The sequence below is a fragment of the Trichoderma evansii genome (genome assembly GCF_050947405.1).
Source record: "Trichoderma evansii strain SZMC 28006 chromosome Unknown GGI43scaffold_1, whole genome shotgun sequence".
Taxonomy (NCBI): domain Eukaryota; kingdom Fungi; phylum Ascomycota; class Sordariomycetes; order Hypocreales; family Hypocreaceae; genus Trichoderma; species Trichoderma evansii.
In genome coordinates this window covers 1848284-1870853 of record NW_028145205.1, presented here as the reverse complement: position 1 = coordinate 1870853, position 22570 = coordinate 1848284, and the positions used below count along the sequence as shown (strand labels likewise).

At 49.9% G+C, this 22570-nt stretch overlaps 9 protein-coding genes across 9 annotated transcripts; 5 read left to right on the top strand and 4 right to left on the bottom strand.

The window, feature by feature from the left end:
• Nucleotides 1-3014: 3014 nt before the first annotated feature.
• On the bottom strand, nt 3015-5023 carry GGI43DRAFT_18380 (ATP-dependent RNA helicase DBP8). The gene has a single exon (XM_083199859.1). The coding sequence runs from the start codon at nt 4779-4781 to the stop codon at nt 3156-3158; it is 1626 nt and encodes a 541-aa protein (XP_083066231.1). The 5' UTR covers nt 4782-5023; the 3' UTR covers nt 3015-3155.
• A 2057-nt stretch (nt 5024-7080) lies between these two features.
• On the top strand, nt 7081-9360 carry GGI43DRAFT_18344 (kinase-like domain-containing protein). Its single transcript, XM_083199856.1, has 4 exons — nt 7081-7444; nt 7522-8262; nt 8325-8986; nt 9041-9360. Exons 1-4 carry the CDS (start codon nt 7391-7393, stop codon nt 9189-9191), a joined length of 1608 nt encoding a protein of 535 aa, XP_083066230.1. The 5' UTR covers nt 7081-7390; the 3' UTR covers nt 9192-9360.
• Nucleotides 9361-9695: 335 nt separating this feature from the next.
• Nucleotides 9696-12171, bottom strand: GGI43DRAFT_18338 (pseudouridine synthase PUS7). Its single transcript, XM_083199855.1, has 3 exons — nt 11977-12171; nt 11827-11914; nt 9696-11777 (listed from the first exon to the last, which is right to left on the bottom strand). The coding sequence occupies exons 1-3, from the start codon at nt 12090-12092 to the stop codon at nt 9750-9752; spliced, it is 2232 nt and encodes a 743-aa protein (XP_083066229.1). The 5' UTR covers nt 12093-12171; the 3' UTR covers nt 9696-9749.
• A 346-nt stretch (nt 12172-12517) lies between these two features.
• On the top strand, nt 12518-14466 carry GGI43DRAFT_427205 (PUA-like domain-containing protein). The gene is made up of 3 exons (XM_083208778.1): nt 12518-12909; nt 12959-13475; nt 13868-14466. The coding sequence occupies exons 1-3, from the start codon at nt 12792-12794 to the stop codon at nt 14214-14216; spliced, it is 984 nt and encodes a 327-aa protein (XP_083066228.1). The 5' UTR covers nt 12518-12791; the 3' UTR covers nt 14217-14466.
• A 79-nt stretch (nt 14467-14545) lies between these two features.
• Nucleotides 14546-15371, top strand: GGI43DRAFT_390675 (peptidylprolyl isomerase). Its single transcript, XM_083204349.1, has 3 exons — nt 14546-14747; nt 14890-14992; nt 15083-15371. The coding sequence occupies exons 1-3, from the start codon at nt 14628-14630 to the stop codon at nt 15229-15231; spliced, it is 372 nt and encodes a 123-aa protein (XP_083066227.1). The 5' UTR covers nt 14546-14627; the 3' UTR covers nt 15232-15371.
• Nucleotides 15372-15536: 165 nt separating this feature from the next.
• On the bottom strand, nt 15537-16148 carry GGI43DRAFT_378596 (40S ribosomal protein eS12; the record flags this gene model as incomplete). Its single annotated transcript, XM_083202720.1, has 3 exons — nt 15537-15661; nt 15736-16051; nt 16128-16148. 3 exons carry the CDS (start codon nt 16146-16148, stop codon nt 15537-15539), a joined length of 462 nt encoding a protein of 153 aa, XP_083066226.1.
• A 336-nt stretch (nt 16149-16484) lies between these two features.
• Nucleotides 16485-17670, top strand: GGI43DRAFT_390672 (40S ribosomal protein uS8). The gene is made up of 3 exons (XM_083204348.1): nt 16485-16548; nt 16847-17031; nt 17251-17670. The coding sequence occupies exons 2-3, from the start codon at nt 16899-16901 to the stop codon at nt 17508-17510; spliced, it is 393 nt and encodes a 130-aa protein (XP_083066225.1). The 5' UTR covers nt 16485-16548; nt 16847-16898; the 3' UTR covers nt 17511-17670.
• Nucleotides 17671-18037: 367 nt separating this feature from the next.
• On the top strand, nt 18038-20437 carry GGI43DRAFT_390669 (glycosyl transferase family 90-domain-containing protein). Its single transcript, XM_083204347.1, has 2 exons — nt 18038-20061; nt 20154-20437. The coding sequence occupies exons 1-2, from the start codon at nt 18224-18226 to the stop codon at nt 20203-20205; spliced, it is 1890 nt and encodes a 629-aa protein (XP_083066224.1). The 5' UTR covers nt 18038-18223; the 3' UTR covers nt 20206-20437.
• A 17-nt stretch (nt 20438-20454) lies between these two features.
• On the bottom strand, nt 20455-22468 carry GGI43DRAFT_390667 (RNA polymerase II-associated). The gene is made up of 2 exons (XM_083204346.1): nt 21995-22468; nt 20455-21924 (listed from the first exon to the last, which is right to left on the bottom strand). The coding sequence occupies exons 1-2, from the start codon at nt 22263-22265 to the stop codon at nt 20717-20719; spliced, it is 1479 nt and encodes a 492-aa protein (XP_083066223.1). The 5' UTR covers nt 22266-22468; the 3' UTR covers nt 20455-20716.
• Nucleotides 22469-22570: the final 102 nt, after the last annotated feature.

Below are 22570 nucleotides of genomic sequence, written 5' to 3'. Positions count from 1 at the left end.
TCGTCATTGGCAATCTCGCAGCTCGGCTCTAATGCCGTCACAATCTGGCTAAAAAGCAATTGAGATTTGCGCTAGAAGGAAAAATAAGCTGCATCTTGCAGCAAAAGAACATGCAGAGAAGGAATTTTCAACCACTGACGTGGGGGACGTCTCAATCAACCAATCCCGCTCACTCGCGCCACGGTTTTTTGCTACGCCCGACCAGAAGGGCAGCACAGACTGCCGACTAACGCTTCCGTATCGCTTTTTTCCCCCTCGATCTCGATCTCGCGAGTGACTGAATTAACTGACTGATGTAAAGGGGGTGTATTCACGACTGGCTTTACGAGGTCTGTGATCACGGTGTGTCTCCTCCCCCCGGCAAGAGTGGAAGCTTGTTCTCGTTCTCGCTCCCTTCTTTCACCCTTCCGTGAGGCTTCCATGCATCCCGACTAGTCCGCTTTCGACGAACAATGCTCGACTCGCACTCGCACACCACGATCCTTGTGGCTTCGCTGTGCGCGATTTGGCAGTCTCCGTCGCCGCGGACATACGCCTGTGCTCCGTTAATCCTTCTTCCGCATCTTCCTTCGGTAGCTAAGCAAGGCTCACCAATAGGATGCCCTGATCTTACCTCCGTTTTCGAGCCTCGCTTCTCGGCGGACGGATGTCAGGCCGACGCCGTGCAAAGCAGCCCTACATCGTGGGGTTCCGTCTGTCTCTTCACACGTGATTTACTGTGTAAGCAGGGACATACCTGATTATCTCCCTGTGCCGTCGAGTCGGCCGTCGGTGTCCCGATCCCCGGCTGCGAGAGCACATGTGCGGCTTATTAACATCTCCGACATCACATTTCACTTCTTGAGCGCGTGAATAAGCAGGCTGACATCTCTTTTGGCCTCAGCGTATGATTCTGTATACAGAGTAAAAATAACTCGCAATCCATAATTCAGCGGCATGAGCAGCGAGAGCCAGCGATCCACATGCTTGGCACGGCCCGGCAGCGATCGTGGCTCAAAGGTAATTTTAGGAGGTGGAAATAACCCCATATGCTACTCCGTACCTGTCAACACTGTGGGCCTTGATGATTTGCGTGCTTGGCATGGACGTGGAACGGACATGAGCCGAACAGACATAGTAATCAAAGTTCGTTACAAGTCATCCAGTCGGCCGGTAGCGAATCAATGTTTCCAAATGCATGAGATCGTTCCACGCCCTGCAGGAACGCTCAACCTCGGATCGTATTAGTTATCCATCATGCGATTATTAAACAGTGTGTATCCATCATATATCTGCGGTTTCTACTATTAACTCCGCACGCCCTCAAGCGAGCAGAGAAACCCATTCGATGAGGGGTTTGCTGTATCACTGTTCGAGCCGACATTTGGGTATGAGATCTCTCAGACAAAGCCCCTGGATGACACGATCATCTGAGAGAAGGCCGTCTGCTAATGCATCCGTCGCATCACCTGCACGTGTCCCGAGCCCGATACTTGAGTTCGCAAGTATCTATATCTACTTGCTTATTCACACAAGTCTTAGATAACCAACTCCCAAAACCTCGTGGCTGGAACCACCCATGTATGCTCTTATGAAACGCAAGACAGCTTTCGCTCAGGTGCATGTTCAGCCTCAGCCCGATACAATATCCGAACAACTCCGTACGAAACACATATCTTCCAGAACATCTGGTAAGGCAATAATAAAAGGAGTGATAAGAAAAGGAGAAAGAAGGCTGACTGTCAACTCAGCCCTGACCAAGGGTTGTCCTTACCACTGAGCTGGTAATGAGATCGGCGAGGCTCGCCAACTCCGATGTAGTAACGACTCTGGGGCTGCTTGAAAGGAAAGCTTGGTATTCTCAGCCCAGATCATGTACTGTACACGCCTCTCCCTTGTAAGCCTGATAACGAACGCCGAAGGCCCTGCTCATTACAAGATAGAATGTAGAAAAAGTTAATTTCCCTTCCCCAACTTATATCGCCGGCTGGTGATTGGTTGCTGGTATTATTCCCATGTACAGAACCACATGGAAAGCGTTGGCAGCTTTACAGATTCTAATATTGGTCATCCTATAATTGATCCTCCACGACATGGTCCCCCCCTGGCCATAGGGCAGAAACTCATCTCTTCCCCCTCATGGTAAAACGCATCTCACCTGTACTAGTCTTATGCGCTTCCCACTCTGTGCCATGCCTCATTCACCAAAGAGGGGAAATGAGCCCCCCAACGAAGGTGCGTGCACGCGGGAACAAAATTAACAAAGGTCGATACGATGTACGGCGCTCGTAGGATGAGGCCTAATCCAGTTAAGCCAGCATTACCATCCCCCTCATTTTTGGCTCCCGTCCCAGCGCAATGGGCCGCCCGTCTGACGGGAAGAGCATTGACCCCTGATCTGATATCCATATCACCACGCGTTTTGGGGATCCGCTTTGGGATTGGCAGCTCACCCAACAGCTTGGTAACCAGGGGGGAAGCAGGGGGAGGGCGCGCATCGCATCCTCGCTAAATGGAATCTTGGCCTCTTTATTACTCAGGCTGTCTGCTTACTTGTACATACACTGACTTGGGAGATCATGTTGTGGAGATGAGTTTTTACCAGGTGGTGTGCGATGCGCGCGCGCTGATGCACGTGGGACTTGAACTCATACACACTGACAGTTTGTTCTCTCGCGTGTCGCGGCACGTCCTCCTTGTGGTTGTGTGCTGACAGCTTCCCCCTGATCGGAAGGTACCAGACTGTTGGTAATGAACGTGGCCCATTCTTGCGGGCAACTATTCTCTTACACGGCCATTTGAAACGTATGGAGGGATAGAAGGCCTTGAGTCTCCTCTGCAGAGAGCAAAGACGGCATACAGAAATGGCAACCGTAGTAATAGCAATTAAACTCTTCACAAATATTATGATTCCATAAACCAATAGTATCATTCACGAACAAATAGTATCATTTCACAAATTAATAGTATCATTTCACAAGCTAATAGTATCATTTCACAAGCTAATAGTATCATTTCACAAGCTAATAGTATCATTTCGCAGACTTATATTATCATTTCATAAACTAATAGCATCATTTCACAAGCTAATATTCGAGTTGTGAAAAGGTGAAGAAAGAATCCGCTTGTAATTATTAACGCCCTAGTGATGGGTGAGATTATGCTCACATCTATGTCTATGTCTGAAGTTTTTGTTTCGTCTTCTTTCTCTTGCCGCCAACTTCCCTGCCTTCCTCCATCTCTAGCAATGCCTCTCGCTTCTTCTCACCAACCAGTTTCAGAGCGTCTCGGATGACTCTCGTTTCTAGGTTGACACCCTCTTCTTCCCAAGCCTCCATCTGCCTGCCGACTCGCTCTTCGATAGCCAGAACCAGTTCCACATCTCGTTGGCCGACAAATGTGACAGACTCACCCTTTCGTCCCGCACGGGCAGTACGCCCAACACGGTGGATGTAGTCATCCGGGTCTCGGGGGATATCGTAGTTCACTACCAAGCTAACTTCTTGGATATCAAGACCTCTAGCGGCTACGTCTGTAGCTACCAAGATCCTAGCTGCTGAAGCTCGGAAGCGAGCCAAGTTATCTGTTCGCTGTCTCTGGGGGAGTTTGGAGTGCAAAGATGTAACTCGGTGATCCAACAGTCGCAGCAAGTGATGTAGATAATCGGCTGTCGATGTACGATTGCAAAAAATGATGACAGACTTGTTGACGTTTGCCTCAGTAAGCAAGAAGACATGTAGATAGTGCTCCTTGTGTGTGATGGGAATTTGAACATGTCTCTGGCTCAGAGTTGCCGGGATTGCAAGCATCTGTGTATCGACCTCACAGACGAAGACTGGTGGTTTTCCGGGACGCTGCGGTAGGTCTTTGAGCGCACGCACTTCTGGTGTAATAGTAGCCGTGAAGAGAAGCGTCTGTCTTTCGGAAGCAGGTGGTAGCACTGACAGACACTCCTCAACGTCTGGCAACATACTGCCCTTGCCAGTGGCATGTAAGAGACGATCTGCTTCGTCAAGAACGACGAAACGGACTCTTCGCAAGCCACATATCGTATCTTCTCCGGATGTCCTAATATGATCTGCCAAACGCCCAGGAGTGGCAATGATAATGTGCGGTCGTTGGGCCAGCGCAATGGCTTGAGCACGCATATCAGCACCGCCAGTGACGAGGAGTATCTTGAGGCTTTGAGGGGAGGAGATGGCCTTGAATTGCTCGTAAATCTGAAGAGCAAGCTCACGCGTTGGCGTAAGGACGACGGCAAAGATAGCAGAGGGATCCTCCGCCCACTTCTGGAGAACTGGGACAGCAAAAGCGACAGTCTTTCCTGAACCCGTTCTGCTACCACCAATGCAGTCTCTTCCCTTCAAGATTTCCGGTATACAGCCCTTTTGAATGCCAGTTGGCCGTTTGATGGCTATATTCTCAAGTGACTGGACAAGCCATGGCCGCACATTCAAGGCAGAAAATGTAGTATTGGGGTCGGTTGGTGCGAGAATGGGGTTTTGCGCCTGAGATTGCGGAATAGCAGCGGGCTTGGCAGTTGGCTTGGCCTCTTCCTTCTTTGCAATGTTTCTCTTGACTCGAGAGGGCGCCGCTATGGAAGACAGCACCAGCTTTGGAGTCTTATCGTCATCGTCGTCATCGCTATCATCAAGTCCAATGTCAAGGTCGGGCGAGGTGCGACGCCGTTTCCGAGCAGCGGCATTGTCGAGGTGATCAGACTCGTCAGAGGAGTTGTCAGAATTGGATGATAGCTCCGGATCCGGAGATCGTTCTGCGTATGCGACACCGGCTGCAGGCATGTTGGGGACTTGAAGTAATGCGATTTGCGGATACACACGCAACCTTTCGTCGATACTAAAAAAAATTTGGAGATATCTAAAAAAAAGTTGAAGTTGACCATTGAAAGTGGGGCTATTGCTCTTACCGCTTTCTGTTTTAAGACTAGCCTTGAGATCCGCGTCTATATTTCCCGTGCGGAAAAGTGGCAGCGAGACTAATACTCCATAGTACTTTGTTCCTGGCGTGAATATCTTGACGATAAAAATCAGTACTACTCTGGTGAGGTATTAAGTTGTCCGGGTTAAAGAATCTATTTTTAAAACACAGTCCGATCCAACTTCAGATCCTTAATCAAGTTCCACCTCTACCGCAACCAAATTATTCGCTTCTGTCTGTTGCGTGTCATGTCGTCTCTGACGCGGGACTAGTGGCTGCGAACCAACCAGATCGGCGAGTAGACGCGCGCTTGGAGAAACGCTGGGGCTGGACGCTGATTGGCTTAAGATGGTCCAGCTCCCTGCAATGCTGCAAGCTGCGCCGCACTTGAAACAGCATCAGTCAAGCACCTGTGACCAATTTTACCTTTCAGACCAATACGATGGCTGCACAACGTTTATTTTAGCAATCCTTGTATGCAGAGCCCTGAATAGCTTGTCTGCGGCATGAGACAACCCAAGCAGCGGGCTCAGAGGGCCAGTTGTAGCAACGCCTGCAGTGCCTGAAATGCTTGGCTGCAGTGAGCAGTATTGTTCGCCCGCTCAACTGGAACCTCTCGCCCTAGATACGTTTGCCGAGAAGAGTTCTCAACTCGCCATTGGCCGAGTTTGTTGTCGTGTGTCAGACCGGCAGCCCCGTAGCGTTGATGGGATTTTCCTCGGGGCCAAAAAGCTGGAGGTGTCGAGTGAATGAGATGCAAGCCCACTCCCTCCAGCAGCTGCAGGGTTGCGGCGATGCTTGACTTGGTTAGCCACTGGTCTTACATTCCACGTGTCGACATATTCAGGGCCTTTCCAGATCACCGTCTTATACATACAAGTCAGCACGACGCACATCACAAAAGTCTGGTGCCTGGCATCTGGCTGATGGCTGCTCGACAACCAAGATCAACGGCCCTTTTGGCATTAATCTTACGACATGTTCGGTGGGGATGCGCGTTGCTGACTAGAGATTGCAATATGCCTCAGACAATACAAAGTGGTGGTAGTTAGTTGTAGGGTAAGCGAGCAACTAGCCGCGCTGGACTGCGTCGAGAACGGCCGTCAAGAGGCTTGATGTGTTGTGCCGCACACGCAAACCCTGGCTAATGCTGCCGATTCACCTGATGACCCTTGTCACTATGCACTTGACGGCCGACGATGGGCGGGCATGCTGTGGCTCTGAATCGGGAAGCCATTGGTGATACGACGTGCTGAGTTCTGCCGCATTTAATGCTCTCTCATGATATGATTTGCCCCCTGGATCTTCGTTCGTCGTGCCGTCTTTTGCCGAAGCCAGCGCACAGTTTGCCCGTCAAAATTGCTTGCTGTGATTTGGAAGCTGATTTGTCCGCCTGTCGTCCTCCCAGCTCATCTCAACGGCCAACTCGACGTTTCACCAAGCCCACAGTCTCAGAACCAGCCGCGGAAACCGGCTCAGACACACCACAGCGCGGCGGGTGCTCCACTCCTCCCTCATCTCCACTGACAGTTAGCGCTGCCAGAGCTCTGTTTGGGGGCCTTTTGGAGCCCTACGGGTGCTGTACAGTGAGCTACTGCTTCCCCACAAGGGCCCCTGGTCCCGTGGTGCTCACATCAATCCTTTGCCCAGTGCCTGGCGTCTCCGGCAATACCTACGCCGTGTTACGCCGTGCTCTAGTGGGTGAGCACAGCACGCTGCACTGTTACGGGTATTGTCATGTACCATCGCCAGACGGACGCTCTGCCACCGCCTGCGCACAGGGGCTTTCTGCCGCCATGCGCCATGCGCGGTGCCACACAACTCCGCTGGGCCGCATACGCAGCTCGAGGTAGCTACATGTAGGTACTTGCCAGGAGGTGCTGTAACCCACCTTTCTCTAAAACCTCTCCTCCCCGACACAATTAAAAGAAAAAAGTACTAGACCCGACGAGCTGGCCATAAGCTTCGTCTCCATCCAACTTCTTTTTGACAACCACCGTCTGCATCCTTTCGATCGTTTTATTCTGCAATCTTTATTCCTTCGTGCCCCCCGTCTGGCCGCGCTGCTTTTTGTCCTGCTTCGTTGACACGCACCAGCCGATTATTCCCCTCTTTAGTGGCATCCCCTCACTCGCCTTCGACTTCCCGCCAGGGCCAATAGACCGTGCATGCGAGCATTCGCCTCTTCTGCCAGCGCATCGCAAGTCATCCGCCGAAATCTGAAAACTTAGCACGGTCGTTAATCTGCACCGCTTGTGTCTTTTTCTGCCCTCGCCGAGTTCCTCGCGCTGCTTTTCATCCAACCGTCGTTGGCTGGCTTCTTTGTGCCGCGCTGCATACTCGACTTCAGAAGTGTGGTCTCTTGTGCCGCCCCAACAACCTTCAGCCTTGCAAAAGGTGCCTCCCACCCACCAACAATTCGCTCGTTTGGACATCACACAACAACCTGCCTTGACTGGCACCGCTCACCATAATGGCTGATGCGGCTTCTTCACAATCCCAGGGCAACGAGCCCGTTGCCCAACTGGTGAGTTGCATGCCCTGCGCTGTTTGGCACCCCTGGACTAGCAGAGAAGACAGCTTGACTGACCTGTTCCGCTATAGCATCCCGCCTCTTCTGCCCCCTCTGCCGCTCTCCAACCTCCTGCACCAACCCCAATGTCCGTACCGATCATGAACTCTCCAGCCCCCATTCTGCGTCCTGCCATTCCAGGAAACCGGGGCCGTGCGGCGCCCAGATTGGGACTGGCCATTCCTCCCTCACCAAACGTCAAGCCTGTGGGCAACCAGGCTATTCAACCGCCTGCTAGGCCCCCCCTACCGACTCTGCATCTGGCAACGCCCATGGGCAGCCAAGTCACACCATATGAACAGCCCCCGAGGTCGCAGGGCATTCAGCCCGGACAGTCTGCTGGCGGTGGCAGCGAGAGCAGTGCAGCGCATTCAAGGTCTGGGAGCTTTGGCCCTCTTGATGGCCGAGCAAGCAACCCCACGTCTGCGGGTTCTCAGTTCTCGGCCCTTTCATTTGCCTCGCAGTTTGGCATCCCTGTAACACGACCACAAGGAACCCCAGATCCCGTATCGGCTGTCGGTTCTATGTACTCGGAGAGAAGCGAGGGAGGTGTTTCCATGGAGAGAGATGGAAGCTTGCAGGGCCTGGAGGGCTTTGACCGACTAAGCATCGAGAAAGCGAGGAATGCCGACGTTGAGGATCTAGATGATGATGGGTGGAGGATTGCTAGCTTGGAAAAGCGAATCGTTGAGCTGGGCAATCTTGGTGAAGGCGCTGGAGGAGCTGTTACCAAGGCCATGCTTAAAGGTGGCAAGACCATCTTTGCCCTCAAGGTAATGACCTTTTAACTGAAACAATTCATCGTACCAAATGACAATGCTAACGATAGTACTAGATCATTACTACCAATCCTGATCCTGATGTCAAGAAGCAGATCGTTCGAGAATTGGGCTTCAACAAAGAATGTGCTTCTGACCACATTTGTCGCTACTACGGAGCATTCGTTGATCCCTCCACAGCCACTATTTCCATAGCAATGGAATTCTGCGAAGGTGGCTCATTGGACAGCATCTACAAAGAGGTGAAGAGACTAGGTGGTCGTACCGGTGAAAAGGTACTAGGAAAGATTGCCGAGGGTGTTTTGGGTGGCCTTACTTACCTCCACACCCGACGCATTATCCACAGAGACATTAAGCCCTCCAATATCCTGCTGTGCCGTGACGGCGCGGTCAAGCTGTGCGATTTTGGTGTCTCTGGAGATTTCGGAACCAAGGGTGAAGCCAACACTTTTATTGGCACCAGCTACTACATGGCACCAGAACGAATTACTGGCCAGTCATATACCATTACATCTGATGTATGGTCCACAGGAGTTACGCTGCTTGAAGTGGCGCAACATCGGTTCCCCTTCCCTGCAGATGGCACAGAGATGCAGCCCCGTGCAGGGTTGATTGATTTGCTCACATACATTGTGAGGCAACCCGTTCCAACCCTCAAGGACGAGCCCGACAACGATGTATACTGGAGTGACAACTTTAAATACTTTATTGAATGCTGGTATGTGCCACTTATACCACTCTTATTTAGACTTTGATGCTAACAACCCTATAGTTTGGAGAAGCAGCCTAATCGCAGAGCTAGCCCGTGGAAGATGCTGGAGCACCCCTGGATGACCGAGATGCGATCCAAGAGGGTAAATATGGTGAAATACCTTTCCTTCGTATGGGGCTGGGACGAGAAGCAGGTTAAAGGCTCTCGATAAAGGACACTACCATTGACTATCTACTACACCTTACGCACATCTCTGAAAACATTGTACACCGTTCATTGCTGTCGCACCAGCAGGCTGGCCTCGCCGCGCAGCGCATATCATAAGGGGGGGGGGAGAGGAGCAAATAAATGAGAAAAGAGTAATTGAGCATGCGAACTAATCAGATCATTGACGATAAATCGAGCTTTACTACGGTCATGAAGAGAGGGGAAATTAGTGGGTAGCAGCGGGTTTTTTGCGTACTTCAGAAAGCGAGTATGAAATCACTTTCACTATATGGGAAAAGATGATGTGTTTTTCTATGCTGCATTTCAGAGTTGTCAAGAAAAATGAGGCATCTCTCAGCTTATACATGGATATCAAAGCGCTTGCACATAGCGGTTCTTCAGGTCTTTTTTATTTCTTTTTATTCAAACTTGTCATCAATATGGCGTGTATATAAAGGAGCATGTTTAGCTGTCCTAACTACCAAAGAAAAGAATAAAAAAATATAAAATCAATACGCCAAGAGATCTCATTATAACTGTGAGCTACTAAAAATTGACGTTATTAGGATGCATTACTCTCCGGGGGGTCTCCCATGAGTTCCCGCAGCGTGACTGTAGCGTAGGCGCTTCTGCCGAGCTGGAATTTGATAACTGCAGCGATCTTAAGCGGTTTATCCACCTCCATGACTTCTTCTGCGCTTGCGGTTTCTGTTTCTTCAACCTTCTCGCTATCAGCTGCAGCGTCGCTGGCAGCAGCAGCACCCTCATCCTGTGAAGTCTGGTTGGACGCTTCGTTTTCTCCTTCTACCTTGGCCACCTTGCTTGGCCTCGCGTCATCGCCGTCCTCCCGGGAGCGCTTGTTATTGTTGGCAGTCTTACGCTCAGATCTGATGAGATCCAAGTCGGTGGGGTGCATTTGCTCTTCATCATCCGTGTAGGTCTTGAACTCAACGCTTGGCTTGGCGAGGAACCTGTTCATCAGCTTGCGGTAGCGTCCCGGTAAGCTGAACTCACGGCGCATGCGTCGCATCTTGTGAGGATCCAGGCTGCCGTTCTCTTCGCGGCCCATGAAATCCTTGTAGAATTCGCCAATCTCGTTATCTGGGTAGATGACGTCGTAGCCCGGTGTAGGGAGAACAATGTCGTAGACTGTATATTTTCCACTTGCGGCCTCCTCCTCGGTCAAAGGCCTAGCTTGGAGGGGAACATCGTCATCATCCTCGACGGTCTCGACGGGATTAATGATGTCATCACCGTCTTGATCTTGGCCGCTGACCAGGGGAGTGGCTTCGGTTTCGACAATGACAAGGTCACCCTTGATGACCTTCTCGCCAAAGAGCTCCCATCGTCTGCTCGCAGCGTGGTTCCACACGTGGGATTGGCATGCGTGGAGGTACATTGATCGTAGACCTCTGGTGATGTGGATGAGGGCTCCGACAAAGTCTCTCCTGGATTGCTTGCCTTGTCTGTTGAGGTGGCGCAGGACGCATACCTCGGCCGCGAATCTCCTGGGCATAATCTCAATGGCCTTTTCGACGTCCTTTTCCGTCCTGAACAGCATGCAGGCGAGATGACGGCTGTATTCATCTCGCTTGGCCGGCTCATTGGGGATACCCTCTGTTTCTGCCTTTTGGGCAATTTCCTCGTCATATGCAAGAATGGCATTGATGGCGCCTTCGTAGTTATCCCCCAGAATCAGCTTTCCAACCTCATGTGTTCCGATCTGGTGGGTGCCGAATCGCTGATGCCCAAAGTAGTTGATCCAGCCGTGCTCTGTCATGTGGTCCAAGGCAGATTGGACGTTGGCACGCATCAAGTCAACCTGCTCAGAGACAGGCTTGACGCTGTCTTCGCCGAGAATCTGGCAATTCTTGATAGTTATGGCAAACTCGTTGCCCAGTAGCTGTCCTAGATGGATGGGGTCCGACTTGTACTCGTAATCACCAGTCGTTATGCCCCAGAGCTTTCCATTGATGCCCGCCAGGCTTCTATCCCGCGTGTATCGGACCGAACAACGCTGGACTGTAGATGCGCGTCGATCCTTGGTGCCCGCATAATTTATGACTTGAGGCTTCACCTTCAAAATGCGTGCAATCTGGTTGACGGCATCCATGGTATCACGGTTATCTTTGAAAAGAGTAAAGTGGAGATACTCGCCAATGGGTTGATCATCTTGCTTGTTTCGGTTGCGATTGCGGCCGCCCCTACCTCTTTTCCCTCTTCGTGTGGGCACCGAGAAGGTGGCAACGATAGCACCGGCATCGCCCGTGCTGGTCTCTATCCTGGAATTGAAAATCCGTCGAATTTCTTGATGAATTTCACCTCGCTTGAACTTGTCCTCCATAGGCTCGGAGATGACAGGCTTCTTCCTTTCTGAAGGCTCAGCCTGACCCTCTCGGAACAAGTTTACGAGCTCTTGCGCAAACTTTTCGCCTGCGAGATTGGTAAGAGCTGTCACATCTTCCGCTGGGATTTCAACAATCTCCTTCTCTTGGGGTTCATCCTTGACTTCGTTGGAATCGCCATCGTTGGTGGTGTCTTGCTGCTCCTTGGGTGTATCAGCCTCCTTCACCGGCGCGGCATCTTCTACCTATCAACGGTCAGCATCAATTCTATGCATTCGGTTTGAGGCAACTAACCGGTTTGTTTTGGCCATTTAGTCCGACTTTGCGCAGATGCACAACAACGCCGTCTTTTCCAATCTCATTGACTTGGAAATCTGAGAATCTGTAGAGAATATTAACAACTAGTCCGACATCACCTATGGGGAAATCTGAGGAAGCGCGCACCTCACGCGTAAGTCGCCTATCCATGGGAATCGCAGGGGAGTGGCGCGCTGCGTAATTCCTATTGATTTGGCGTGGGACGCAGTTTGGCGCACATTGTAATGCGCTAGCTCGCTCATGATAACGGTGATGCAGCGGTAGAGATGAAAATCAGTTGAACTGAGTCTCACCTTGTGAAATTCTCACCTAGACATTATGCTCTGAGCGTTATGGGGCAGATTCTGCCGGCAATTATTATACTTCTTGCGGATCCAGCAGGCGGTGGAGACTAGAGCGCTTAAGCTTTTTGATGTCTACCTAAAGAGGTAGGCGGTATAATTGGAGCCGTATGTACATGGTCCTCAACCATCATGCTATTAGAAGCGAGCCGAATAATTCTACAAGGAAAACATTAAAACATGTATCTTTAAATATGAAAATATTATTCAACATAATATATAGAGCAGCATTGAATTATTTTTTGAGTACGATAATTAAGCTATTTGACACCACGCATTAGAACAAGCAAAGAGTATCTAGTACTGCTAGGTCCGTTATGGAAAGAGCTGCTATAGAAGTATCTCATGCCGGTAGTAATCCCCCCTGGGATATAAATTTTTTGAAAACTTCATGTTTCGTCAATAAGAAGTTACACAGATTAATCCTTGTGTGAATGTTTAGTATTATTATGTGAATGCAATACCGTGTTGAGATGAGCCTGAGAAGCACTCGCTCGCCTCGTGCTCTGTCGATATTTCATTTTTTCTAAGACAACGGATGAAATAAAGAGCTAGAATTTGAGTTCCTTCTTGGAGAAAACAAACTTGGAGGAAAAAAAAATGCCCCGACGATTAAGATGGCTCATTCCAGCTGTTCGTTTTGCTACCGAATCACGACCATCCTATGTAAACTCGGATTCAGACTCAGAACCGGAGGAGAAACGTCCTGAACATCCAGGTATGTTTTAACAAGTGACACCTGTATGATCCCTTGCTAAACTTATCAGATATTTATGACGCGCTATCGCCCGTCGGTTTGATTGATCCTGGGGGTAGGCGTTTGAGTGAACCCAAGCTGCTAGAGCTGTCTGATGATATCCGAGCTCACCTTCTTGAGGACGCTTCTCTAGGCGACGGTGCAGACATCATCAAGAGAACTCTCCGTGAGCTGGTGAGAGACGAGAGTGGTGCCATGCCTATATTGGATTTTGTTACCATTCAGAATGCTCGACTGGATAAACTTCTTTCTGATATTTTGACTCTAAGCCATCAACAAACATCGCTTCACCCTCGACCACGCATTGATACCTTGATGGCAGAAAGATTGCAGAGGCTGTGGATGGCCAGATTTCGTGAAAAATATTTCAACATTGATCAAATCCGACATCAAAACTTATCCAAGACTGGCAGGCTAAAAGACGTAATGTTCAACAATGCAGCAGCGGACAACTGGGAGTTGTGGCAAGCGGAGGACTGTAAGACACTATCGGGGCTTGAATCAAATCTTCAGTTCAAACCGGGACAGTAAGATTAACGAAACAAATATTATTTTGTTTAAGGTTAATATGCTGACAGATGCGAACACTCAGTTAGTGGTTGAACCTGGCATGTGCGTACCGAGATGGCATTGTAGGAAGTACTTGCGAAACTCCAACAAAAGGAGGATACGGGGCTTCTTCACTCCCGCTGCTGACAGGTCGGGAAGAAGTGTTATCCACGGCCACGGTTCGCTATATGCGCGAAGCAAAACTTTCTGAAACGCACGTTTCCTTAATATCTCACGTTGGTTCTCAAATACGCATCTTGAGAGGCCACCGGCTCAGAAGCCCGCTCTCACCAAAGGCAGGCATACGATATGACGGATTGTATTTTTTGATCTCCCAATAAATCTGGAACGCTTTCTAATAGAAATGCAGATACACTATTCGACAATATGGCCACAAGCAAAACCCACAGAATCGACTGCATCGCATCATTGTGACGTTGGAAAGAGTCGCGGGTCAGCCAAGTATGGCCGATCTCGCTAAAGTGCCCCGTCCATCACAGATGGATGACTGGTTGCTGTTTGAGAAACTTGAAGGCGAAATGATCCGGCAGAATCATGGCGAGCAAAGCTTCCTGGATTGGAAACTGATGAAGGCACAGGAAAGGATGGAGCAGCGGCAATGGAGACGAGCTCTAGAAGTTGGAGCTGCTCTGACCACGGCTCGGCATGCCAGGTACAGCTACGGAATGCGGGACTTGGGGATAAAGGATGAGACCTAGATCTGAGAAATGTCTCGAATCGGCTTCGCTCCTAATACAATAACTCACTTCACAGCAATTTTAACCTCCTCCGATGCTCTCCCGATTAGGATATCAAGCTCTTTTGGCCTTTGTGTCGCTTGTTACCATCAAAATGCTTATCCAAGGTATTCCAGCTTAGTAGTCTTAATACCTCTAAATCGCTATAATACGATATACCTCTCAAAAGAAAGAAACTTTTTGTGCATCGCCGGTTGACTGTGACTTTTTTCCCACTTGAAAATGATGACAAGATGAAGTACTAAATGGGGATCTAGCCATACCTAACTCGAGCATTTTAGGAGGGGCTTATTCAGTGGCGGGGCTCATACAACTGAAGAAGACTTCACTCATACATCGTATCAGCGAACTCTCATACACAAGCCGTCCACAATGGGGAAAAACGACAAAAAATCCGGCGATAAGGGCGGCGCCAAGGGAAAGGGAGCCGAGGGTAAAGAGTCTGGTGGAAAGACTAAGGGAGCCATGTCTATCAACGTTCGACACATTCTGGTATGTCCCATGAGGAAGCTCTGAAGTTGTTGTTGAATTGCAACTGGCCCTACGTCTTTGTTTATTATTTTCAACATTTTTACTTATTCTTTTTAATTGGTTTGGATTGCAAAGTGACATCATCGCTAATATACGCCAAAAGTGCGAAAAGCATGCGAGGAAGGAAGAAGCTCTTTTGAAGCTGAGCGAAGGTGTCAAATTTGACGAGGTTGCACGGACCTATTCCGAGGACAAGGCACGGCAAGGTACTTTTTTCTTCCTCTATTCTGGCGCTACATTGCCTAGCCGGTGATGTCAGAGCAAGCCTGCTGATACATTTCTCTTTTCCACTGCAGGAGGTTCTTTAGGGTGGAAGACAAAGGGGAGCCTGGATCCTACGTTTGAAGAAGTTGCTTTCTCTTTACAGCCTAGCACTACGGGCAGTCCTATCATTGGAGAGGCTAAGACACCATTTGGCTATCACATTATAATGGTAAGTTTATGATATACTACGTATTTTCATACTGGAGCTTTTCTGTGGTGTTAATACTGGACTGCTTAGGTCGAAGGGCGTAAGTAAAAGGGGAAAGAGAGTTAAAAAGAGTGCATGCATATATCACGAAATAGTGTACAAGAGAGCTAGCAATTTAGATAATTCTTTGAATTCCGTTTTTTTATTGTTCCCATCATGCAATGTGGCCATGATACAAGGCCTAGAGTACAACCCTAAAGAAAAAGTCGTCTTTTTACGCGTCCTGAAAAATCAAGATCGCACCTCTATACCCCATTAAATCAACGCCGTCCATACCCTTACTGGGAGGTCTGGAAGTAGTTCAGGATGATGGAGCGCTCCTGAGACTCCTCACCCCAGTCCTTGACAACGACGCAAGAGCAGTTGACAACCTTGCGGGCGTTGCCCTCACGGTCCAGAACGCCTAAAAATTGTAAGTAACTTGTCTTGCACCATTTTTCATCCGCTTTCTTCGGATCCAGCTGGGATATCACATACAGAGACCGGCCCACTCGCCGAGCTGCTTGCCATCGGGAACCTTGATCAGAGGGATCTTGTGCTCATTGCAGAGAGCAATGACCAGCTTCTTGTAGGCCTCCTCCTCGCAGTTCTCGTTCAGGACGCACATGTGAGCCTGGCGACGGTCGAGAGCCTTGGAGGCTTCACGGAGACCGCGGGCGAGACCGTCGTGCATGAGAGCGAGCTTGAGAACACCCTTCAGGGCGTCCAGAACGGACATCTGGCCCTTGGGGGCATCTCCAGAAACTTCGACTTCCTCGACGACCTCGGGGGCGTTGTTCTCTTCTACGTCCGACTTTTTCGCGGGTAAAAAAATTGCCTGCGTTAGCGCTATGCTTCTTCGTCTAGAGGGGGGTAATTTCGCAATCGACAAGGTCCAGCGAGGGGCTCATTTTCTCGTTGATTCGGACAGAAAGAGAGCATCGATTCGACATTGGCAATTATGCGAAACCGGGTGAGAAACTCACCATCTTGTTTGTTATTCTCGTCGGGCGATCCTCGAAGATTAATTGATGTGTGATGAACTAGTGACGGGGGTTTTTGCGTCGTGCGCGACAGTTGATAGTAGGAGTTGAGAATAACGGGGATTTGCCTAAATCCAGGTAACCGAGTGCGCCAAGAGTGCGTACCCTTAGGGCATTTTTACGCGCACGGACCACCAGGGCACACAACGCACCAACGGCACAAGGCTGGACCCATACCAGTGCCCCGTCTAATTTTTTTCTCTATCTCCGCTACACCTCTCAGCTCGAACCTCACTCTCCCACCCGAGCCAGTCAAACTTCCACAGAGGTATGTATGGCCTGAACCAACGCCAACAGCGACTTCGACATGGCGAGATGACGCCTTTTATCGTGGCTGGAGACAGCAATCATGAACGTCGGCCCGTATGAGCGGCAATGCGATGAACGCGCGATGCATCAGGCATCATGCTGTTCCGTTTGGCGCATTCACGGCTTGGCTGGCGTCTCTTGATACGCTGCCTCCCCTCCGGCAATGAGCAGGCTGAACCCTCGTCGACGGATCGCTGAGGGCACTCTCCATGTTCATAAGAGCCACCCCGAGTCTAACATGCATTGTCCATTGGTAGATACCTCATTTCCACAATCTCGACTTGAGAATCTCCGTTCAATACCGCCAAAATGGTCCGCACTTCCGTTCTCCACGACGCCCTCAACTCCATCAACAATGCCGAGAAGTCCGGCAAGCGCCAGGTCCTGATCCGACCTAGCTCCAAGGTCATTGTCAAGTTCCTCCAGGTTATGCAGCGCCACGGTACGTTATAAGATGGAATCATATGCGACTTACCCTCATCCCTTTCCATTTTTTCGGCATGATAACTAGGGCTACGATCGATACTGCACCACGGTCCAGCCCCTATAAGTTGCCGATATATTATCCTGCGGTGGATTTTCAAAAGATTTCTAAAATTCATTATCACATTAAAAGTCGCTTGAGGTCTTCCGCAACATTTCGCTAATACATTATTTTCAGGCTACATTGGCGAGTTCGAGGAGGTCGATGACCACCGCTCCGGCAAGATCGTCGTTCAGCTGAACGGCCGTCTCAACAAGACTGGTGTCATCTCCCCCCGCTACAACGTCCGTCTCGCCGACCTCGAGAAGTGGGTCGTCAAGCTGCTGCCTGCCCGTCAGTTCGGCTACGTTATCCTGACCACCTCTGCTGGTATCATGGACCACGAGGAGGCCCGCCGAAAGCACGTTGCCGGCAAGATCATCGGCTTCTTCTACTAAAAAACTGGCGATGAGAGAGAAATGAAAAAACTATTTTGAGGCATTCTCAGCGTTTCAATGGTGATCGCGGTAACAGTGATCAGCGTCCTTTGATTTATACCCGGATAGTCACTTTTTTATAGCGTACACTTGGCAATAAATCATACACGAGAGAGCCCAATCTACTTGACCCCCACAATCATATGTGATGCTCATATTGATCGTTTTTCGGTGACGTAACTTGCTTATACATCTAGCTCAAACGATTATCTATCCTTGACTATTTGAGCTGTAATATCTGAATTTCAATTGAATGCAGGAGCACAAAGCTAAAAGTCAATTTCTATGGCGTTTATAAGTCGCTGGATTACCTAACCAGAGATGTGGTTGGTGCTTGGGTAAATATACAATCAGATGCCTTTCCTCACAGCGGCCTATTAGCTTGCTTTGCTGGCCGCTGACTGGCTCCCCCTCCACTAGCGGCAGTCCCACTCACTGATGGCCCAACTCCGTACCTTGCTGGTTGCCGTCGTCGCCACTTGCACAAAAGTAAACAAACCTGGATCTTTATTTTGCTTGTTCCAGCCTCAAATCTCTTGCTGGTTTGCCATGATTTTCTAATATTTGGGATAATAAGTCGCTCGGTTGCGTTTTCCTATGGCATAATTGGCGCTATTATTTTTTTGGTTTTACGTTTTCTTGGGAGTGAGATTGTCTCAAAGCCAGACCTCAAGATGCGGCGGCGTCCGTATTTCCTTGTCGTGGCTGTTTTGCTCTTTTGTTACTGCGCATATATTATTTTCAGCTTGCCAAACGAGCAATTTGATGCCTTGGTCACTCCTCTTTCGCAGCCTCACCAACAACAAAAGCATGATCAGCATCCACTGCAAGCAGCTGCATCGTCGTCGTCAACAGCGCCAGCAAAGTCAAAGCCCACCTCGCCATCTCCAGTGATATGGGAAGACTTGCCGGTTGTGACAGGCGGGCCGAAGCCAAAAGCAGCCCCTGATGCAGCGTTACATCCGATAATCCACCTCGTCAAAGATGCGCAGAAGGAATTTTCGGAATTGAAGAAACGACAGTCTAAGTCTCTGGATGAGGCCGTCAAAGAGTATCGCAGGCGATATGGCATGCCCCCTCCTCCACACTTCGATAAGTGGTATAAATTCGCCGTAGACAACAATGTGCAATTGATTGACGAGTTCGACATGATCAATGACATGATGATACCGTTCTGGGGCCTTCAGCCCAAGACTCTTCGTGCAAGAGTGACGGAGGCGCTCGGCTACGACAATGGATTAATTGGTGTTGCCATACGAGACGGCGAAATTACACACATTGAGCATGGTTACGAGTGGCAGAGAGAAGCCACCGAAGGAATGATGGAGAAATTCAAGCAGTACTTGCCGGATATGGACTTGGCCTTCAACGTTCACGATGAACCTCGTGTGGTGGTTCCACACGAGGACTTGAATCGACTTGTTACCAAGGCCAAGAATGAAAATATAGCCTCTTTAGGTGCTAATAAGAAGCTTGTCAATAAATTTTCAAAATCATCTGACCTAAACGACGGCAAAACATTCAAAGAAACAAAGCTCTCGCGGTTTAGCACGATTCAATACCAATCTACGTGGGCGGACTCTCGTATGTCCTGTCCTCCCGATAGCCAAGCCAGGATCCTCGAAGATGAACGTGCAGACGACTTAAGCAGATACGGCATTGGCGATCTCGCCTTTATTTACAACACAACTGCCATGTCTGACATTTGCCTCACGCCATCTCTGAGCTCGACATATGGCTTTTTCGATCGTCCCAACTCTTTTAAAGTCACCCATGATCTGCTACCTATATTCTCCCAGTCCAAAATATCATCTTATGGGGATATTATATATCCATCTCCATGGTACTGGTACAAGAAAGTTGCCTACAACGAAACCAACGATATGCCGTGGGATGAGAAGGAGAGCAAGCTCTACTGGCGAGGTTCCACTACTGGAGGGTACAGTCGCAACGGCGGTTGGAGGAGGCATCACCGCCAGCACTTTGTGCAAAAGATCAACTCCAGAGAGCAAGCCAAAGTGATGGCAAACAGCGGAGGAGCCGGGAATCCCAAATGGGAGGCCAAGGGAGTCCCTCGCGGGGAGTACCAGAAGCTCATTGACGTGCATTTCTCCCACGTTGGCCAATGCGACCCTGGGGACTGTGAAGCGCAAAGAGAGTTCTTTGACGTTGTTGATCTGGTTGATCAGCAAGATGCTTGGGGATACAAATATCTGGTTGATATAGATGGCAACGCCTTCTCCGGCCGCTTCTACGCCTTCCTGCAGAGCAAAAGCTTAACATTCAAGCTTGCCTTGTTCCGCGAGTGGCACAACGAATGGCTCAAGCCGTGGGTGCATTATGTGCCTCTGAGCCTCCAGGGAGACGATTGGCTTGAAGCAGTACGCTTCATCAACGAAGACAGCGAGGGATCCGCTGAAGGACAGAAAATTGCCAAGGAGAGTCGCGAGTGGTCCAACAAGGCGGTTAGAAAAGAAGATATGGAGGCATGGTTTTTCAGAGTGCTTTTAGAGTGAGTTCCTTCTTCCCTTTGGTGTGGATTTTCCTTCTCCAGGCATTGGAAAAGATCAAGTTTTTTGTTTCGTACTAACATTCACTTTGCAGATATGGACGGGTAATTGACGATAATAGAGCCAATCTTGGGTATGATATATGATTGGGCGGCCTGAATGGGAAAGCGAGCATTATATACCAGGCGTTTATATGAAATGATACCATTATTTGTTATAGATACATACATACATACACATGTAGTATTGCATCATCAATTGGAGCAAGTACGAAGGAAAACAACAAAGTCTTTGACCGTGGCATCTTTTGTAACCTGATTATTAGTTCCATTAGCATCCATCGTCACGACAAAATATGAATGTTCTTTCTTTCACCAATTTATTACTTCGGCACATGAGAGGGTCACATAGTTTCATTAATACCGATCTATATACCTGATAGTTACCTATCCCACATGCACCAACAACGATCCCCGTATGCCCATTTCCCTCTCTGTGCTCTCCGAAGTAAAAGAAAACATCGCTTTTGAAAAGTCAATTTTCCCAAAAGATAAAAAAAGACCAAAAAAAGACTTAAATTTGATTAAAAAGCCACTCATTCAACAAGAATGAAGCAAAAACAGCTCAATATGAAAGCCTAGCCTTCCGTCAGCAAGTCTAGTCTTCATCCTCATCCTCATCACCCTCAGCATCACGATCGGCGGAAGGAGACCGCTCATGGTATTTCTCAACCGGACTGGAAGCTCCGTTACGATCAGCTTCTTCGCCCTCAGCGTCACCATCCGCATCAACATCGCCCTCCTCAATAGATCGCTCGACGCCATGATGCAGTTCTTCCTCCTCGTCCTGGTCCCAGCCCATAGGATGCCGTGCGTACATCTTCATGGCGGCCCTCATTTCCTCTGTGGGGTCATCAACCGTGAGATCCAGCTGGTCAACCACTTGCGGCTCATCGTCCTCAGCAAGACCGTAATTCGTGCGTGCAATGTTTCTGGTGCGTTGGGGACGGATAGTAGATCTCTGCATGATGGGGTAGTAGAATACAGCCTTTTGGCTGGAGTCGGTCTCTTTCTCGTTAATGGAGAGGATGATTTCATCTTCGTATTTGGTAGGGTGATCGAGCTCCGTCTCCTGAGCAGTCTCGTACGCCCTGATCCTGTTGAACTGGAAGTATCCTCCTGTGTCTCCCCTGTGGGTATACAAGTCCTCGTCATCACGGTCGGTGTCGTCGACGTCAAACTTGCGGCGGAAGCGGTCAGCATCGGAACGGGTCTGGCCAAGATAAAAATCGTAATTCATCAAGTTGGCTGGCTTGGGGTTGTTGACTGGATCATTATTATAGGCCTCTACGGCGGCCTCGAGGGCAGCTTCCTCGGCCGCCGTGCGGTCTATCGGCCTGAACAGACCGCTGCGGAGACGGTTATCATACTCGTTGGAGCTTGAGACGGGATTCGTAAGGAATTTGATAGTAACGTAAGCACCAGAGTCGGGAAACGCGTCCAGGTCGGGCACTAGAGGCAGTGCATCGACGAGCTTGAGGTGCTTCTTGGAAGGATGCTTGATGCGCTTGGGGTCCTTGAGATCCTGTTCCGCAATATCGAAGCCCTTGTCGATCTTGCGCTTGATAACCTGCGGAGAGTCGGCGGCGGGCTCTGGGCGTTTGGCGGGTCGTCGAGACTTGGCCAGCAGGGCCCTGGGGTGGTTTGCCTCGAAGCGTTTCGGGATCAGGGACGAGATGTATTCGGTTCGGCGGAGGAAAGAGACGTTCGCCTCGGCAACCTTGGGCTTACCAAGGGCAGCAATAGGTCTGAGAAGAGCTCGATCGTGCGGGTGGACGGCTAATGGCTGTGATGGCGCTTGGATTGCTGCGCAGTCATCCCAGGTCAGATCCGACTCAACGTCAAACAAACCACACAAGAATCTAATCACACTCACATCGTTCATCTCCATCAAACACGCCCGGCATTCCCACCAAGTCGAGCGGCATGCCCAGTTCTGCATCAGCCTCGATGTTGAGCGGCTGCTCTCGCGCCAGACGTGATGCAAACCCCGGCGTCGTGTACTGGCCGCTTGCGAGGCCGGTATTGGGGATATCGAGCAGCTTCGGGGGATTCGGCGGCGGAGGCAAAGCATTTGAGAAGCGGATTCGTGCGATGAAGTCCTGGTGAATCACGCGCTCGCCTGAGCGAGCTCCTGAGGACGACATCCTGTGTCCCTTTTCTCAGCTGGAATCCTCCCGGCTGGCTTGATTCGTGTGTGTGGTGGAGGGTAGGCAATTGAGGCTGTGATTATGTCCTGTTTGCTTAACAGGTTTCGGTGCCTCTATCGCCAATTGCTGCTTCAAAGGGCGATTGGAGGATGTGGCGGAGTGTCGGTGATGGATGGAGGAAGAAAAATGATAGTCGCGCGCGGCTCAAGGTGAGAGCCCTGCGAGGCTGTCAAATCTGAGGCCAAGCTCTGCGGTTCCCCACCACGCGACTTTTGTACAACCAGACGAAAACCAGCCATTTT